Source organism: Oryza sativa, chromosome 12, assembly GCF_034140825.1.
Source record: "Oryza sativa Japonica Group chromosome 12, ASM3414082v1".
NCBI lineage: Eukaryota > Viridiplantae > Streptophyta > Magnoliopsida > Poales > Poaceae > Oryza > Oryza sativa.
Window position 1 is genome coordinate 27,931,799 of NC_089046.1, and position 20,181 is coordinate 27,951,979.

The 20,181-nt window shown below is 46.0% G+C and overlaps 2 protein-coding genes and 1 non-coding gene across 3 annotated transcripts; 2 read left to right on the top strand and 1 right to left on the bottom strand.

Moving 5' to 3' along the window:
• Window positions 1–102: 102 nt before the first annotated feature.
• On the bottom strand, window positions 103–5,640 carry LOC4352883 (uncharacterized). The gene is made up of 12 exons (XM_015763977.3): window positions 5,426–5,640; window positions 5,252–5,323; window positions 4,926–5,090; window positions 4,659–4,793; window positions 3,501–3,640; window positions 3,159–3,248; window positions 2,903–3,019; window positions 2,035–2,187; window positions 1,442–1,543; window positions 754–924; window positions 575–654; window positions 103–479 (listed from the first exon to the last, which is right to left on the bottom strand). The coding sequence occupies exons 1-12, from the start codon at window positions 5,463–5,465 to the stop codon at window positions 455–457; spliced, it is 1,290 nt and encodes a 429-aa protein (XP_015619463.1). The 5' UTR covers window positions 5,466–5,640; the 3' UTR covers window positions 103–454.
• A 1,544-nt stretch (window positions 5,641–7,184) lies between these two features.
• On the top strand, window positions 7,185–12,055 carry LOC107279569 (uncharacterized). Its single transcript, XM_015763155.3, has one exon. The coding sequence runs from the start codon at window positions 7,355–7,357 to the stop codon at window positions 9,080–9,082; it is 1,728 nt and encodes a 575-aa protein (XP_015618641.1). The 5' UTR covers window positions 7,185–7,354; the 3' UTR covers window positions 9,083–12,055.
• Window positions 12,056–16,735: 4,680 nt separating this feature from the next.
• Window positions 16,736–16,808, top strand: TRNAA-UGC (transfer RNA alanine (anticodon UGC)). Its single transcript has one exon. It is a non-coding gene; the product is annotated as a tRNA-Ala (tRNA).
• The last annotated feature ends 3,373 nt before the right edge of the window (window positions 16,809–20,181 follow it).

Here is a 20,181-nt window from a genome sequence, read left to right on the forward strand (position 1 = left end):
GGAACACCAACAGTCCAATGCCTATGGTTGACATAGGAGTACACGCAAGTACGCAACTCGCGGCAGGTGAAGCAAATTAATCATCCGAACATACTCAACAACTATCACAAGGAAGAATTAGCATTTAGTTCATCATTCCAACAACATTTCTTCTCCATCTGGAGCAAATAAAAGCCATCATTCCTGCGTCTCGCATGCTAAAATCACCACAAGCTTACTGGACAGTCTGGGCTGAATGTTGTAAGAATCCATATCTCAAACAGGATGTCAAAGTTGCCATTAACCTATGCTTCAGTTCTAATTCTTCCGAAGAAGACGCCGTTCTCCATACTCCCACCATGAATTCAAGCCTAATGCCAAGTACTAGTACTGCATATGCACAAAATTGCAGCTGAGCTACTAGTTAAACTGTCTCTAAACCAACAAAAAAGGGCTTCGGGTCACTCGGCATTACTCAGTTCTTCAGGTCCATCGCCTCCCTGAGAGCAAATCTCCATTAGAACATCCAACACAATGATATCAAAGCACAACTTACAATGCACAAATACCAGGACTAGTGGTGAGAATCTCTTACCAGAACAGTTTGTCCATCTCATCACTTTCAGGATCCAACTCTATACCATGGGTCAACGCCACGCAAGCTTTCTCATAATCCTAATGAAGGACAAAATGCGCATATGGTCAGCCAAATGAGATGGTAGTTAGTTAGCAATGAGAATGGAATGGTGAATTGAAGTTTTTTTTATGCTGCACCTTCTCAAGCATTAGAGCTTCTCCTAGCCGATGGTAGGCCTCCGACAACTTCGGGTGATGTTTTGCGCATGTGGTTGCATCTTTCACAGCCTTTTTTCCCTCACCCATGCGAAGCCAGCAAAGACACCTCTTTAGAAGAGTTGTGGCATCACAAGGATCAACTTCCAGTGCCTGCGGTGAACCAAACAGTATCTGTCAAATATAGTGTTGCTGCCACATCCAAAAATTTAATTGTCACAAAGTTACATTTCTCATTTATCTCAGATAGAGTTGAACCCATAGTGAAATTCACATATCAACAAGAACTTAAAACTGTAGATGGCATAGCAATTATATGACAGAATTCCTAGAAGATATATCATCCCACATAACTGCTGTTGCTCAACTCATACTGAATCATCAAAATAACTACTCGAAGGAGACACTATTTCGTAGTACATATACTTTGTGCACAAAGCTCATGATGATTTTATATCAAAAAATCATTGCTTATCCTGTAAAAAAGGTATAACTGCTGATTTTTTGAATCCATGAAATGGAAGAAAGCTGCATCTTATTGACAATTCAAGGAAACAGAAAATTTTGCATTGAGTTGAATGAAAAGAAGTGATGAGCTCATGGCACTAGTCTTTCAGCATAGTAGCATTCTAATAGTCGATGCACTATTTAAGTAGATAGAAGAATGTACCTGTGTGTACCACACTGATGCTTTTTCATAATCCTGCTCATCAAATGCTTCATTCCCTTTTTGTTTCAGGTCAGACATTTTCGTGTTAACGTAATCATCATCCTGTTCAATTTATAACAGCATGAGTCAGACAGATTCAGAGGTCCAATGTGACAAAATGCAATGTAACAAGTAAAAGGGGATGTTTATTGATAAACCCTGTTTCTCTATTGTTAGGTCTGATGAACAAGCTACGAGCTATTGTTAACTTTGGGTCAAAACTAATACAAACTATCCTGCTGCTGAGAACAAGGTGGCATGTTGCCTGCAATGGGTACAAACAATTGTGGTTCCTTGTGTCAAAACAGGGTTTGAGACCCCGCTGGTAATCCACCATTTTTACCAGTGATCCTGGGAAACCTGATGTGTATCAGTATCTAGAAAAGCATGTACCAATCCCCCTCACCAGGTATCAATTCAGGGAAGCAAATTTAATATAGAAACAAACTTCCTTCATCTTCTTTTTGCAAGAACAATAAAACAAGCCCACATGAAGAAAGCTAAAGAGAGCAACCAGACGCTAGCAAGTATGGGCAACTGCTATAGTAACATACCTCTAGCTTCTTGCGTTCCAGATTGGCATAAGTAATTACCCCATCAACGCTCCAGTCAGCAACAGTTGGAATTGGGTTGGTCAAAGGAAATAGAATCTCAACATCTTCCCTTGTACCATACACAGCAGCCAGCTCTATTGGCATTCTACCATGCTGTTTGGCAAACGAATAAAGCTTTATAAAGTCATATTGGAGATCAGAGAAAGGTAAGACGATGCTTCCTTCCAATAACGCTAATTTAGGAATTAACTTTGCTCCACCAAGGCACATCACTAAATGATGTAATGCCACCACATAAATGACTGATGAATATGGAATAGTACTTGTTTTATCAATAATTTTTTCAAAATTGCTACCATCAGTTCTTGTTGTCCTAAACTTTTTAAACATGTTGCCATTAGAAAAGACCAATTAGCATTATGCTCACCGACTATTAATTATCTCTATGCACCTGACCAACAAAAAAAGCTAAATGAAAATGAAAACAGGGAATTTAGCAGGCTTGTGTCAACTCTAGAAGCAGATGATAGTGGTCTGCGAAACACACCACAGAATGGTGTACACATGTCTCACAAATCAAATCACACTATTCAACTGATGCTCAAATGCTCCAAATCTTTTGCATAATCTTGTTTCCGAAAGAAAAAAGAATTTCCTATAACCAAAAACTGTGAACTTTCGATGCTCTATAACCAATTTTGCCTAGTATCTTTTACAAATAAGCGTGTGCCACATATGTGAATTTTCAGGAATACATTTCATTGTTCCATACTAGTGATGCATATCAATGCCACAGGCCTAAAATCATTGAAGCTACAAACTCAATCTGCTGATAGTGATGGTGTGATAAGCAAAACAGAAGGCTCACCGTGTCAGGACAATTTGGGTTTGCTCCAGCCTTCAACAACAACTTTATAGCTTCAGTTAATCCACTCCCTGCAGCTCTCGCCAGGGGGTTGTTTGTAGCATTTACATCAGCTCCAGCCTACAAATGTTTATGTATAATACAAAATGATTATACATTTTCTTCACATAACTTGATGATTATAACAGCTCTAGCCATATATAGTATCAGTTATTTAGCCTTATCCTATTGCAGCAGTCCAAAGGAGAAAATATTGTACCTGGATCAATAGCTTCACACAAGGTAAGGAAGTAGTGAATAACGCCGCAGATAAAGGTGTTGCTTGAGAAGAAGGCATAACCTTGTTGGGCTGGAAAAGAAAGAAATGTATTATCATACATTATGACAGTTCCTAGAGAAAGAGATAATTTAAGAAAGTTGTTTGTGTTTCTTCCGTTGTTCCTATTGATTATTCAGTGGAGTAGTTGTTAATGTGTGGATCACGGCTCAGCCAGACCTGGGCTAGCTCAGTGCTCACACATCAATAACCAAAATGAGAGTAAGGATGGAACAGTGGGAGGAAATAGTAAGCCCCAACATAAGAAAAGTATAAGCATCGTACATCTGCTTGGTGCTCCAACAAAATCTTCACAGTACTTTCATATCCTTTAATAGCAGCAAAATGCAGAGGTGTCCCATGATCTGATTTGCCATCAACATGAGCTCCTCTAGAAAGCAGCAATTTTACTATTTCAGTCCTCCCTGAACAATCACATAAAAAAATTGAAGGTCACTGATGTATGAGAGAAACAATTTGGGGGCAGACAAGTTTGAGAAGCCAGAGCAAAGAGGCAATTTAACACTTAACTGCTTAACTGGAGGATAATAAAAGAAAAAGACAAACCAGTCCTAAATAACACACAAAAAGAGCAGTTCACTCTTGGAGGAACATGTTTCAGTGGCTAGAACAAAACACACACACACAAAAAGAAACCCTGGCAGCAGGTTGATAAATAAATATGAGGTTTATGAAGTAGAAACAGTCCAACAGTTATACTAGGATGAATGGTAAAGTGCAGATAATCTATGATGATGTGAATGATATATTTTAACATTTTCTTATGATGAATTAATATGTATAGGCTGATGAACATGAAAAGTGTACATCAGCAAGGTCTATATCACTTAAACAACACCTGTAAAAACAAAATGCGTCAGGAAATGCTGCATTAGGCTTGCTTTGTTGTACATTTGCTAGACGCTAAGGTCCCCATCAGTTGCTTACAACTTATTATAAGCCGTAACGGCTTATTAGCAATTAAAAAATGTTGTGCGAAAAAAACTTTTGTATATATATTCTTAGCGACTTAAAAGTCAAAGCTGAAAAAAAAACTATGTTGAAAAAAAAAACATCAAAATCAAATTAAAAATCAAGTTTTAAAGTTCAGATTTTGGCTTTAGCTTATAAGCCATAGGGCAAACAATGAGGCCCTTACAGTATTGTCTGCATTTTTCTCCACATTCAACGTAAGGCTGCTCATCATGACAGAATGCAGATTGGATGTAGCAGGGAATCCTACAAGAAGATAGGATATTCCCCTAATAAATCCAAGGGCATAATGCTGTTCCACTGAACGGGATTGGGTTGAAGCAGTATTCCGAATGACACATAGTATGCCGGGTAGTACAGCATAACTCAGATTGTTCTTTTGTAATAAAAACAAAAAAAGAAAAAGAAGAAGTTGAACTAAATCTGAGGATTGGTTTCCCCTGTTTATACCTTTCTTTGCAGCTGAATGAAGAAAAGTGATGTTTCCTTCACGTTCATGATGGATATCAGCACCATGATCAATGAGATACCTGACAGAGGGCAGGTCCCCACCGGCAATGGCTCGCTCGAGGGGAGTCTTCCTACCTAGCGTGGCAAGGCAATGAAAACCAGATTCACAATAACAGTGAGACATCCAGCTGAAATAGCTAGCTAGTACTCCTAGCTGGCGAAGAGGACAAAAGGAAGCAGAAGAGGAGGATGAATCTTGACATGCACCTGGAGTGGTGTCCGGCTTGTTGACGTCCATGTTGGCCACCTCGAGCAAGTAGCGGTAGACGTGCAGGCTTCTGGCGGCGTGCAGCGCGTTCATGCCGTGGAAGGCCGTGCGCGCCACGGTGGCCGCGATCCCCTCCCCGTCGTCGTCCAGCGTCGCGGCGATCTCTGATTGAGCACAACAGCAAGCAAGCAAGTCTCGTTCTATCACTTCCATGAGCGGAATCAAGAAGCCCGAAAAAGATTTTAAAAAAAGATTTTTTTTTTTGTTTTGTTTTCTTGCATGTACAAGTACAGGTGTTCAGGGGTGGCGAGGAAGAGAAGTGTACCCTTGATGCGGCGGAGGTTGCCGTCGTGGGCGGCGAGGAGCAAGTTGGCCTCCGCGGGCCAGCTGTCCTGATCTGCGCGTGAATGGCAGGCAAAGGGATCGAGGAGGAGGAGGAAGAGATTAGATTAAGAATAAAGAATGAAGAGAAGAAGACATGATGAATGCAGCGCAATACCGTCGCCGAGAAGCTTCTCGAAGAGGTCGGGCAGCGACATGATGCCGTCCTGGCTAGGCTAGGGTTTCGTTTGTTGCTGCTGCGGCTGGGTTGTGTTTGGGTTGGGGAAAGGAGGAGAGAAGGGAAGAATGGTCCAAGAATTGAAGAAGAAGAAGAAGAAGAAGAAGAAGCGCTTCTCTGCTGCAACTCTGCAAGTGCAGAGAGAGCAGAGAAAGAGAGAGAGAGAGAGAGGCGAGGAGGCGGGAAGTGATCGATCGAGTGGGGTCCCACTCCCAGACGCAGAGGCAGAGGAAGTGGAGCAATGGCGGGTCGACATGGCAGCCCCCAATCCCCGGCTTTTTTCTGCTCCGATTCTCCCCATCTTTTTCCATGTCTTTGCCTTCTTCTCCTCTCCTATCCTCTTCTTGGCTTCTTGCTTGTTCATCCTGCACACCACACTAGCAGTGGAGTAAAACTGTAAAAAGTATTTCAGATCTTTGATTTTTGCTTGGTGGTGAGAGATAAATAAAAGACAAGTCGTCTGCAACCCTGCATCAATAACCTCCATACAGATAAACAAACTGGGCCTTGAGTAGTTCCCAATTTTTTTTTCTAAAAAAGTCGCATCGAATCTTTAAACACATACATGCAGCATTAAATATAGATTAAAAAATTTAATTACACAGTTTACATGGAAATCGCGAGAGGAATCTTTTGAGTCTAATTAGTTTATGATTAGTCATAAGTGCTACAATAACCCATATGTACTAATGACGGATTATTTAGGCTTAATAAATTCCTCGCAGTTTCCAGGCGAGATATGAAATTAGTTTTTTCATTCGTGTCCAAAAACCACTTCCGACATCCGATCAAACATCCGATGTGGCACTCAAAAATTTTCTTTTCTCAAACTAAACACACCTTGGGCCTCCTAACAGCAGAATTACTACTAGTACTCCAGTATGTAAATCATTCTAAGGCCGACTTCTTTTGTAGATTATTTTTACCGATTAACTGTACCTAAAACGAGAAACATGATTATTAACTAAATATTAATTATTGAAATTTTTAAAAATAGATTTTATTTGATTTTTTAAAGTATTATTGTCACGGCATGCACTACTTCAGGACCATCTCAGGAAGGCGAAGAGCAAGGCAGGAGACAAGATTCAAAGCAACCCTTGTTGCGGCGATCGACACGTGAAAAGCGGCCCAACAGCTTGTACCAACCGAGTGTGTGGACCCAGTAGAATTGGGCTGGGCCACAGTGAGGGAGAGAGGTCCATAGCTCATCGCTATAAGAGACCGGCAGGGAAGAGAACGAATCAAACATTGTAGAAACAAATATTCGGAAATCAATTCAAATCTCTCCCTGTTCTATTGCTGCCTCTACCTGTTCTTAGCTGTTCTTCCCCAAACTCTCAATTCTCTCCCTAAATCCTCAATTTCTTCCCTTGTTGTGGCACAAATTCTTCAGAGACGTAACAATTTGGTATCAGAGCAATCATCCTGGAGAAGCCACGCTATACATCTAGGTTGCAATTGCAAGTGGAGGCGATGGAAAAGCAGAATCTGGACTTCGGCAAAATCCTCGGCGACATCCAGGAATCCCTCGCATCGCTCAACACCAAGCAGGCGGAGACACAAGCAGCCGTGGTGAAGTTGGATGCGGGAGTGAGTGGATGGAGACCTCAAGTGGAATCAGCAATTCAGGGGTTGCGCGAGGAAGTCAGCGAACTTCGTCAGTAACTCGACCTCGTCGGCAAATCTCAGCAATCTGCACCGGCTGCGTCTTCCCCTTGAGTCCCATCGACGGGTGAGGAAAGGAAGGCGCCGCTGCTGCCGACTCCATCGGAGGCGAAGGCGGCGCGGCTTCCGACGCCGCCGACTTCCACCCAACTCGCCGCAGCCGAAGGAGGAAGCAAATGGGCTGCAGGCCACCACGTTCAGATGAATTTCCGGGGAAGGACACCGGTGGTCAGTTCGACTCAGGGTCCAGCCCCGGGCAAGGGTACGATTGATTTCACCCCGAATTTTACTTCTAAATTTGATGGGGGAGGTTGGGAGTCTGGGGAATTTGATTCTGAGCATGGTGATAGACAGTACAATCATCGGGTGCCTAAGTTAGACTTCCCAAAATTTGATGGTTCAGACTCTCAGGAGTGGAGGATGAAGTGTGAGCACTATTTTGATGTTAACAATACTTTCCCGGGGTTATGGGTGAGGATAGCAACCATTTACTTCCTAGGACGAGCAGCATCTTGGTTGAGATCTTCTAGAGCTCATTTGAGATTTCCAATGTGGGAAGATTTTTGTGCTGCTGTTTCTGCAAAATTTGATAGGGATCAACATGAGAATTTGATTAGGCAAATGGATAGCATAAAACAGAATGGTACAGTTTGGGAGTTTTATGAACGCTTTGATGAATTGATGAATCAACTGTTAGTTTATGACCCAACTCTTAGCTCAAAGTACTTGACTCATAGATTTACTAAAGGGTTAAGGAGGGAGATTAGAAATGCAGTTTTGTTACAACGTCCCAAGGACCTCGAGTCTGCCCTTGCTGTTGCCTTGTTGCAGGAAGAAGTGATGGAAAATTCTCCACCTACCACTGTCAGAGAGTTTAAGAAATCAGATGGAAGCTCTTCTCTGAAGATTAATGGAAAAGGGGCTTGGCCATTACCATTACCACCAGGAAAAGGAGGGGGAGTGCCTGTCAGTAATCGTGCAGATGAGAGACGCAGTTCAGATACTGTTCGCAGTCCGACAAGCCTAACTGAAAAAGTGTCTGCTCTGAAATCTTATCGGCGAGCTCAAGGGTTGTGTTATGTCTGTGCTGAGAAGTGGTCTCCAAATCATAAGTGTGCTTCATCAGTGCAATTGAATGTGGTACAAGAGTTACTATGTCTGTTCTTAGAAGAAGACAGTCATGTTGAATCAGAGAATGCTGGACAGAATGGTTCTTTGACTAGGGAACTTATGGCCATTTCCTTACAAGCAGTACAAGGGACTGAACCAGATGGAACCATGCGAATGTTGGGGCAATTACAGGGTAAGGAGTTATTGGTTTTAGTGGATTCCGGCAGTTCTGTCAGCTTCATTAGTTCACAGATAGCTGAAGGATTGACAGGAATACAGCCTCTCTCTAGAAGGTTGTCAGTCCGAGTGGCGAATGGAGAGACATTGTGTTGTGGAGCAATTATTCCAAACTGTGAATGGCAAGTGCAGGGTCATAAATTTCAGACAACTCTAAGGGTTTTACCTATAACCAGCTATGACATGATCTTGGGAATGGATTGGCTAATGAAACACAGTCCAATGTCAGTGGATTGGTCTCTGAAAACTATCACTTTAAGCTTGCAGGGAACTACCGTCACACTGCAAGGGGTGCATTCAGAATTGGCTCATTGCAAAATTCTTTCGGCAAATGAAATGCAACAGTTCCAACAACGCAAGGCTGTGGCACATATGGTTCAACTTTGTTCAATCACGGATGATGTTGAGCCTGAGACCATTCCAGTTCCTGTACAGGAACTAATGCAGGAGTTTACTACAGTTTTTGCTGAACCAAAAGGGTTACCTCCCACAAGACCCTTTGATCACTCTATACCATTGCTACCTGGGGCACAACCGATCAATGTGAGACCATATCGTTACACACCGGCACAAAAAGGATGAAATAGAAGCTCAGGTCACTGAAATGTTGCAAAATGGCATCATACAACACAACACTAGTCCCTTTGCCTCTCCAGTCTTACTAGTGAAGAAGAAAGACGGATCTTGGCATTTTTGTGTGGATTACAGACACCTAAACGCCATCACAGTGAAGAACAAATGCCCTTTGCCAATAATTGATGAGTTGTTGGATGAACTGTCAGGTGCACAATGGTTTACAAAGTTAGATTTACGCGCTGTATATCATCAAATCAGAATGAAAGTAGAGGATGAGCATAAGACTGCCTTCCGTACTCACCATGGGCACTTCGAGTTTAGAGTGCTACCGTTCGGACTGACCAGTGCACCAGCAACATTTCAGGGAATAATGAATAGCATCCTGTCAACATTACTTCGACGTTGTGTGTTGGTTTTTGTCGATGACATATTGATCTACAGCAGAACTCTAGAAGATCATATCCATCATCTTCGGGCAGTTTTTCAGATTCTGAACAAACATGGTTTGAAGGTTAAACAGAGTAAATGCTCATTTGCCCAACAAAAGTTATCGTACTTGGGGCATAGCATTGGTCCAAATGGAGTGGCCACAGAAACTGACAAAATTGCAGCAGTTAGAGATTGGCCTACACCGCAATCGGTCAAGGAGTTGCGCAGTTTTCTGGGCTTGGCAGGGTACTACCGCAAATTTGTCAAGAATTTCGGCATCATCAGTAAGCCTCTTACTAATCTTTTGCGTAAAGGTCAGTTGTTTGCTTGGACCTCAATGACTAATGAAGCTTTCCTCACCCTTAAGCACACACTTGTGTCGGCACCGGTCCTTGCACTGCCAGATTTCTCTATTCCTTTTGTGGTTGAAACTGATGCATCGGATAAGGGAATAGGTGCAGTTTTAATGCAAAGAAATCATCCTGTGGCTTTCCTTAGTAAGGCGTTGGGTCCTCGACATTTGGGATTGTCCACTTATGAGAAGGAAAGTTTGGCAATTATGCTAGCAATCGATCATTGGAGACCGTACTTGCAACATGCCGAGTTTTCAATTCGTACTGACCACCGCAGCTTGGCTTTCTTAGATGAACAGCGTCTCACTACACCTTGGCAACACAAAGCACTCACCAAACTGCTTGGTCTTCAGTACAAAATTCTCTATAAGAAAGGTTCTGAAAATAGTGCAGCTGATGCCTTGTCTCGGTATCCTGATAAAGAAACTGTGGTGCTGTCAGCTCTCTCAGTTTGTATTCCAGAATGGACTCAAGAAGTGATTGAAGGCTATGCCCAGGACTCTGACTCTCTTAGTAAGGTTCAAACCTTATGTATCAATAATTCTGCAATCCCAGATTTCACTTTGAAAAATGGTCTTCTCTATTTTAAGGATAAAATGTGGATAGGAAATAATCCTATTGTCCAGCGAAAGATTTTAGCAAACTTGCATACAGCTGCCATTGGGGGACATTCTGGCATTACTATGACTTATCAAAGGATTAAACAGTTATTTGCTTGGATTGGTCTGCGATCTGATGTAGTGAAGTTCATTCAACATTGTACCATATGTCAACAGGCCAAAGGAGAGCATGTGAAGTATCCTGGGATGTTGCAGCCATTACCGGTTCCAGAGCAATCTTGGCAAATTGTCTCTTTAGACTTCATTGAAGGTTTGCCTCGGTCTTCTACCTTTAATTGCATCTTGGTAGTGGTGGATAAATTCTCGAAGTATGCACACTTTGTGGCTTTGGCACACCCATTTACAACTTTGGAGGTTGCTGAGGCATATATGCAACACATTCATCGATTACATGGATTGCCTGAGGCTATCATCTCTGATCAGGACCGTATCTTCACTAGTAACCTGTGGACTACTTTGTTCAGACTTGCAGGCACTCAGTTGAGAATGAGTTCCTCTTACCATCCACAATCCGATAGGCAAACTGAAAGGATGAATCAGTGTCTCAAAACCTTTTTGAGATGCTTTGTGCATGCTAGTCCTTCACAATGGAGCCGTTGGTTAGCCCTCGCGGAATATTGGTATAATACATCTTTCCACTCTTCGCTGGGTACTACTCCATTTGAAGTTCTTTATGGTCATAAACCTCGTTATTTTGGGTTGACGGCCTCTGCTGCATGTTCTGCACCGGAATTATCAGATTGGCTTCATGAGAGAGACAAGATGCAGACTCTTATTCGTGAGCATTTACTAAGAGCACAAATGCGCATGAAGCATCAGGCGGATACCAAGCATTCCGAGCGTTCGTTTGCTGTTGGTGACTGGGTATATATGAAACTCCAACCTTTTGTGCAGCAGTCTGTGGTCACTTGCACCAATAGGAAGTTGTCATTTCGTTTCTATGGACCATTCCAGGTGCTTGCTAAGGTGGGATCAGTGGCCTACCGTCTTGATCTACCCCCTTCCTGTCTTATTCATCCGGTGATTCATGTCTCACAACTCAATAAGGCAGTAGCTCCATCAGATCAAGTTCATTCCAAATTGCCAATCCTGGATGATGCAGATGCTGTTACTCCTGTTCCTCAGCAGGTGATAGATCGTCGATCTGTGCATAAAGGTGCTAAGATGGTGGAGCAGGTTCTAATCCGATGGTCAGGTCCAGACTCTGCTGTGGTGACATGGGAAAATCTACAAGAACTACAACAACGTTTTCCTCAGACAAAAGCTTGGGAACAAGCTTCGTTTCAAGGAAGGGGGAATGTCATGGCATGCACTACTTCAGGACCATCTCAGGAAGGCGAAGAGCAAGGCGGGAGACAAGATTCAAAGCAACCCTTGTTGCGGCGATCGACACGTGAAAAGCGGCCCAACAGCTTGTACCAACCGAGTGTGTGGACCTAGTAGAATTGGGCTGGGCCACAGTGAGGGAGAGAGGTCCATAGCTCATCGCTATAAGAGACCGGCAGGGAAGAGAACGAATCGAACATTGTAGAAACAAATATTTGGAAATCAATTCAAATCTCTCCCTGTTCTATTGCTGCCTCTACCTGTTCTTAGCTGTTCTTCCCCAAACTCTCAATTCTCTCCCTAAATCCTCAATTTCTTCCCTTGTTGTGGCACAAATTCTTCGGAGACGTAACAATTATCTATATAGAAAATTTTCATGCAAAACGTATAATTTGGAGTAGTGTCACACCCCAATCTGATACCGCCGTACAACGGCACCTGACAGGAGCGTGTCGTAGGGAAAACGGCGCGAACCGCTTCCTACGAAACCGCGATCTCGGTACCAGTCCCAGGACATAGTGCTGGTACCCACGGTGACAAATATGAATCATAGCAATCCTTAAAATAAATAGAGGACTTATTTACCTTAACTTAGGTTGCAGCTCAGACAGCCCGAGAATACAACCGACGACGCGGACGAGGAAACACCAACAGCAGCAGCAGCAGCAGCGGAACCAACGGTCTAACACCCAACACCACAGGCGACGGCTGGGAACCAGGACGAAACCCTAATCTTCACTTCTCCTTATCTTCTCTTCAGGGCGGAGGAACTATATATATATTTATAGAGCAAGGGTGAGTACTTTCGTACTCAGCAAGTCACGGGAACTTAGGTGTTTGGTGCTAGCTTGGAAGAGAGGCAAGGTTGTTTTGCAAATCTTTTGTTTGAAATCATTTTGAAATCACTAAGTGATTTATTTCTTTCTATGTTTGGGCGAAAAGAGACTTGCGTCTCGATTCGACTTTAAGAGATGCTTTTCAACAGCTCATTTAGCAATGTACCGACCTCCCGGGTCAGATCATTACTTCTCGGCTCCCAGAGCCATTCCACTTGATTAATCGGCTCCCAGAGCCTTTTTCATTTTCTCGGACTCCCAGAGTCCTGCTGCCCAGCAGCACAACAATCCGCTTCCACTCGGGAAGCCTAGTCTATGATGCCCGCAGACATCCCGAATCACACAGATTCGTTTCTGACCACTCAGGTCATCCATCTGCCACATAGGCTGATTCTGGTTACGATTCCCACACCACAACAACTTTTCACAAAGCACAGGCAAACAAATCTACGCAACGGGAACCACCTCACATCCGCCCATGACCGTGGGCACGGCTGTTCGAACAGTTAGTTAACCTCTGCAGAGGGGTACACTTTACCCACAAGACACGAACTTACTCCAGACACTGGCCGGTGTCAGAGGTTCGCGACAAAGCCTTTCCCCAGCCGACCCAGGGTTACCTCATGCCACATAGAAGGATCAAATTCTCTCATAAACATAGGCCTTTTTAGGCGTGCACAAATCAAACTCCAACCACCTTGATCGGTAAGTGAGCAAGCTTCTCGTTCTTGCCTTACCAGGAACCCGGTTTGTCCGACCCCGCCCCGGCGTTCCCAACTATTGGCATGCGAGGTTTCCCTGAACCGTCTAGTTACTTAGCCAGGGTGTCCCATTCCACCTTGTGGTTGCACTTGATTATGTTCGATGAGTTTCCCACAGGAATCGGTCCTTATATGCGAATACGGGACAGTGCCACATAGGCACAACCCCCGCATCGCGAGTTTTCACAATTCATTTTATTTTCAAACACACCGACACCACATGTCGGGTTTTGAAGGCTTCACAAACCCATTTCCCAAGTTTTCGACAAGCAACGGTGTATGTGGGATATTTGGTATACGCGCTCAGAGAGCACGAATACCGAGGTACCACAAGGGTGGAGCGACAAGGAATCAGGGTAGTACGACCTACGGAAATTAGTGTGACTACTGGGTAGGTCCGTCGGTCTGGCACGCAAACCGAGGCCAAGCAAGTTAAGTGTGTGATTCTAATAATGCAAGTTGCAAACGAAATAATAATGACTTTTCAATTATAGGAGCAATTGATCAAAGGGTGACTTGCCTTGCTTAAGGTCTTCACGAAGCTTCACGAATCTTCGAGAGAACCCGCGATCGACGAAATTCCGATTACCGCAACTATACGCAAACAATCGAAAACCTAAACAAAAGACCAAAAGAAAGATCCTATTTAGACTAATTATTAGTGCCATTAAATAGATCTCAATTTTACGGAATTACTGGAGGTTGAGCGGAGTCAATCGGATGAGCGGTTGGGAAGATATGGATTTTCTAAGGTTTAAGGATTTTCTAATCAAAGGAGAAAGGATTTAATAATTTATTAAACCCCTTTCTGGAAAGAGAATTGAAGGAGGGATGTAAACTAGACTTGTTCCGGTGGCATTGGCGCGGCCCAAGGGTCGAAGGAGGCTCGGCCAAGCCATTGGGCCGACGCGGGCGCAAGCAGGCGGCCCATTAGGGCGCGCGGGAGGGAGAGGGGGCGGTCCGGTGGACCGGGTGCACCTCGCGGGCTCCCGGGTGGGGCCCACATGTCGGCGGCAAGGTTCACGGGGGAATGGGTTCACGCGGGGGTGGCGCTAGGGTTTATTGAAGATGGCGCACGGGCGGTGCGCCGGATGGACCGAGAGGCGGCGGGCCCACGCGCAGCCATAGGGCTCTCCGTGGACCGCGCGCACCGGTCGAGGGAGGGGGAGGCGGCAGGCTGGTCGTGCTGACCCGGTCGCGGCCGATGTGGCTCCGACGTGGCGCCTACGTGGCAGCCACGCGGGCCGGCGGGAGGAGGAAGAAGGGGAGGCCGAGATGGACGGCGGACGGCGGCCGAGTTCACCGGAGCTTGTCACGACGATTCGAGAGGGAGGGAGCACACCGGATTAAAGAGACGGAGGAGATAAAGTGCGCCACCGGCTCGGATTCACGGAAAGGAGACCGGCGACGACGAAACGCGGCGGCCCTCGCCGGCGGTGAGAAAAAGGGCAAACGGCGGAGGGGCGACGAGGATTCAATTCGAGGCGGTGGAAGCATCTCCGGGGTTCAAGGAGTCCGCTTCCGGCGTCGGATGGGGCGGAAGAGCACCAAGGAGGGCTGGCGACGAGCGGCGGCCTCCGGGAGCGGGCGGCAACGGCGGCGAGGCCATGCCGGGCGGCGGCGGGTCTAGGGGCGGCGTCTACGCGTGTTCGGGAGTGCCACCGAGCTATCACGCAGACTAGAGGGGGGGCGAGGGAGAGCGAGGAAGGGAAACGGGAGGAGGCACTACCGAGCCGGGCGGGCAGTGATGGGCGGTCGACGGCGCGGGGCGAGTTCTTCGGCCTTGGGCCAGGGAAGGGGAAGAAGAAGGGTGGCCGGAGTCCTCTTCGGCTCCTTGCGCACACGCTGGCTTCACCAGCACGCGCGACGGCGAAGGGAGGGTCGGCAGCTGCTAGGCGGCAACAAAGGCGCGGCGGCGGTGGAAGAGAGATGCCGAGAGAGAAAGAGATAGGGAGGCTCGGCCTGGGCTTTTATAGACGCGGGGGATGTCGGTTTGGGGAGGGAGGAAACCGACCTCGTGGGCGGTCAAGGATGCAAGGGCGGCGAGCTGGCGGTCGTCGACGCGTGCAGCCAAGGCGGCGGCAGGTGATGACGCCGGCGGTGTCGGGCAAAAGAAAAAAAAGGAAGGGGGAAAGGGGCTTGGTCCCTTGCCAAAACGAGAAAAGGAGGAGGGAGAGTGAGGAGGAGGAGGAGAGGGAGGGCAGCTGCTTCTCCCACTCTTGGACGGGTGCGGCGTGGAGTGGCGGGGGCCATGGATGACGTCGACGATGACGGCGGCGGTCGGTTTGGCATGGAGCGGGGGCAAGGCGGCAGCGCGTGGCGTTGGCGGCGACCGGCCGGTCGGCCACCTCGCGAGGCGCGCGCGGGAAAGGGCGAAGGCGGTGGAGGTTTTGGGCGACGACGGCGGGAAGCGGTGTCGGCGCGAGAGAGAACAGAGAGGGAGCGAGAAAACGAGAGAGAAAGAAGAGAGGCGATGCCTCTCTCTCTCGGCGCGTGCAGCGCACGTGCGGGGAGGAGGAGCAGCCGAGAGGGGAGAATGGGCCGAGCAAGGGAGAAACGGCCCACAGCCAAGAGGGACGCAATTTAGACCTTTTCCGAGAGAACTGATTTGGATAGGATTGGAGAGATTTAGGGTTTGGATTCGAGTTCAAATTTGATATTCGAACTCGAGGGTTTAGGGATGTATCAAGGGGAATTCAAGGAGAAGTCAAGGAAAAGATTCAAAAGGAATACTTGGGTATTTGTTCTCGGGAACATAGGGTGGAGTCAAGGAAGGAAACAAAACGGGGGTTTGGACATTTTGGGATTTGGAAATGTGTTTGGCGAGGATTCAAAGGAAGGGATTGACTTTCGGATTTAGATTTCGGAGACTTGAATTGGGAGAGGAGATTTGAGGCGGAGGATTTTGATTTCGATGAGAGGGAACAACGGGATTTGAATTGAGATCTTGGCACAACTTAGACTCGCACACAAAGAACGAAAATTTTCGCAATTAGGATTTTGCCGAAATAGTTTTTAACAACTCACGAAAAGCGGAGCGTTACAAGTAGCTTTTTAAAATACGTGTTAATAGAAATATAGAAGTAGCTAGGGCCCTGTTTAGTTCCAAAGTTTTTTTTCTAAACTTCCAACTTTCCATCACATCAAACCTTTTATACACACAACTTTTCAGTCACATAGTTTCAATTTCAACCAAACTTTCAAACTTCAGTGTGAACTAAACACGGCCTAAGTTCAATTACCTCTTATTAGAACGCGACCTTAGAATAGCAAAAGGTGTATGTTTTGGATCATAATATCCTATAATTAATAAACTCGCATCAGCAACCGATCAGGGGATGTAGCTCAAATGGTAGAGCGCTCGCTTTGCATGCGAGAGGCACGGGGTTCGATCCCCCGCATCTCCATTTTTTTTTATTTTTTTTACTTCCCTATTCCAAGCACTATCTTCCCAACTGTTCTGAATGTTCAAGACCGTTTATCTCAACTTTCTGAATATTTTCCTTATTCTAGTAACTTGTAAAACGAGATGGAGAGCAATGAGATTATTATCAGTCCCACCATGATTATACATATAGTCGGATCAATTAACTGCGCACATTCTCTGAACTTTCAGAATATTTTGTTTACCCTGTTCTAAGACGAGAGGAGAACAATGAGATTATCTGAGTCTCACCACACCATCTGCATCTTTTGCATACATACGGGTGTGTTTAGTTCACGTCAAAATTACAAGTGATGTGATAGAAAAGTTGAAAATTTATGTGTGTAGGAAAGATTTGGCTGTGTTTAGTTCAATGTGATAGAAAAGTTGAAAATTTATGTGTGTAGGAAAGATTTGGCTGTGTTTAGTTCCTGAAATTGAGAAGAAGTTTGGGAAAAGTTGGTAGTTTGAAAAAAAAAAGTTGAGAGTTTATGTGAAATGTGATAGAAAAGTTGAAAATTTATGTGTGTAGGAAAGTTTTGGCTGTGTTTAGTTTCTGAAATTGAGAAGAAGTTTGGGAAAAGTTGGTAGTTTGAAAAAAAAAAGTTGAGAGTTTATGTGAGTAGGAAAGTTTTGGATGTGATGTGATGAAAAGTTGGGAGTTTGGGGAAAGTTTGGTGTGAACTAAACAGAGCCTTTAATGTGATGGAAAAGTTAAAAGTTTGAAGAAAAAGTTTAAAACTAAACAAGGCTGTAATAGATCAATTAACTGAACACGCTACTAGTCTCAAGTGCAAATCAGACGTATGTACACATGTGTGGAGATTATGGGTACCCCATACCCACACGGCATGGTTATCTGACTAGTTATAGGGGATAACTTATATGTATGTAATATGTAACAGATCATAACTTGGGTGTTACGTTTCCTTGTATATTACGGAACGGCCTAAAGTCCTGGTTGGCTAATATTGTAAAGTAGATTTAGGAAACCGATACCGTATTGGTTAAGGTTTCTATCTCGTAATCCTGCCCCCCATCCTATATAAGGTGGGCAGGAGGCCCTCTAGGGGGCAGATGAGACAACCTGATCGTCAGATCAATACACACTCGGCGGATTCAAATCCCCAAACAGGAGTAGGGTATTACCTCTCATTGAGAGGGCCTGAACCTGTCTAAATCCTTTGTCTCCACATCCATCCACTTTTAGGTCTCGTGCGCTACCCCGTTTTATTATTGCCGAATTCATGTTTCGACAGTTGGCGCGCCAGGTAGGGGTAAACGTCGAGTTTCCTGACGACGAGTGCGATGGAATCAACTTTATGAGTCGCCGGCTTCGTCTTCGCTTTGGGAGCTCCTTGATTCCTCGCCGCCGACGACTTCAACAAGACGAATCGTCGCTGCTATTCTCTGCCTGATCTTGTTCGCATCAGCACGACGGCAACGACGGGGCAACGACAGTTCGACGGATTTGATGGTCGTCCTCGTCCACCACCAAGCCTACTGGTCCAATCTACCCAACGAGGATGCCATGGTGTTGCAAGATGGATCTACAAACACGAAGCATGCCAAAACCGATCTAATCGGATGCATAGGAGACGGCTGCAGCCACGCCGATGCCTCCCTGCCGTCCTGCGTCGTGCTGATGGACACCAACGCCGCCCGCGACTGCGACCTCCGCCTCCTCCGCTCCGTCTCGGAGTCAGTCGAAGAGATCAATCTCGGCGAGTTTTTTCCTTTTAATCTCCGACTTCGCCGGGTTTTTTCCTTTTCAACTTATTGTTGTTTATTAGATTGATCTCTAAATGTCAGATTAATCTCTCTTGGTATTTTCTGCTGTTTGCATGTAACGCCGCGGCACTACTCTTGCCGACTGGTGCTTCCGTCTGCATGGCTGGCCTATTAAGCCGCCGCTGTTGGGCGTCTACGACTTCACCGCCGGCCTGCCTCCGTCGCCGCCGATTGGTGCCTCCGCCTACACGGCTGGCCTATTATGCCGCCGCTGTTGGGCGTCTACGACTTCACCGCCGGCCTGCCTCCGTCGCCGCCGATTGGTGCCTCCGCCTACACGGCTGGCCTATTATGCCGCCGCTGTTGGGCGTCTACGACTTCACCGCCGGCCTGCCTCCGTCGCCGCCGATTGGTGCCTCCGCCTACACGGCTGGCCTATTATGCCGCCGCTGTTGGGCGTCTACGACTTCACCGTCGGCTTGCCTCCGTCGCCGCCGAGTGGTGCCTCCGCCTACACGGCTGGCCTATTATGCCGCCGCTGTTGGGCGTCTACGACTTCACCGCCGGCCTGCCTCCGTCGCCGCCGATTGGTGCCTCCGCCTACACGGCTGGCCTATTATGCCGCCGCTGTTGGGCGTCTACGACTTCACCGTCGGCTTGCCTCCGTCGCCGCCGAGTGGTGCCTCCGCCTACACGGCTGGTCTATTATGCCGCCGCTGTTGGGCGTCTACGACTTCACCGCCGGCCTGCCTCCGTCGCCGCCGATTGGTGCCTCCGCCTACACGGCTGGCCTATTATGCCGCCGCTGTTGGGCGTCTACGACTTCATCGCCGGCTTGCCTCCGTCGCCGCCGATTGGTGCCTCCGCCTACAGGGCTGGCCTATTATGCCGCCATTAGTGGGCATCTTCGCTTTCACCGTCGACAGCCTTCGTCGCCGCCGACTGGTGTCTTCATTGTTATTAATGGACGACTTTGTTCCTACATTGGCCACCTCTGCCATCACCAAGGGGAATATTACAAAGCTAAGTCATCATTTATTTTATTCTTTATATGATATTTTTCCTTTTCCTCTGCCTCACTACACCAATTGGTCTTCCATTGAGTAGTGAGTCGGGGGCTACAGATGTTATATCATATTTTTTATAATATTTATCTTGATTGCTTGCGACATAATCTGAGTACAAAAGTACCTATCGAGTTATGGAGTTCTATCTTCCTATGCTTTCCGTTTGGTTTGCCAATGGATGGTTGCCTTTGGGCCGATTCCTAGCACCCGGGGGCTCGTTGGATGGACCGAGTAACGCAAGGTGCTAAGTATTATTCGGAATAAATCAAAAGCATAGAGATGAGATAAATTTATTTTCTGCTCTTAATAATTGCAAAAGTACCTAAGTAGTAAATTCTGATCCGTGAAACTTTGTTCCATTAATGACGAACTCATGTCACTCATATGCATGTTTGGGAAATGCCTAGGCCGACTCCCGATGCTTGGGGGCTATGACTAGTCGGACAGAGTGTTTAAACGTACAGAGTCATCTGCTCGGGGAAATCAAAATTGACAAGAGGAGAAATACATATTTATCAATATTTTAAAATACTTGATTTTTTCTCGAGTATTATATTT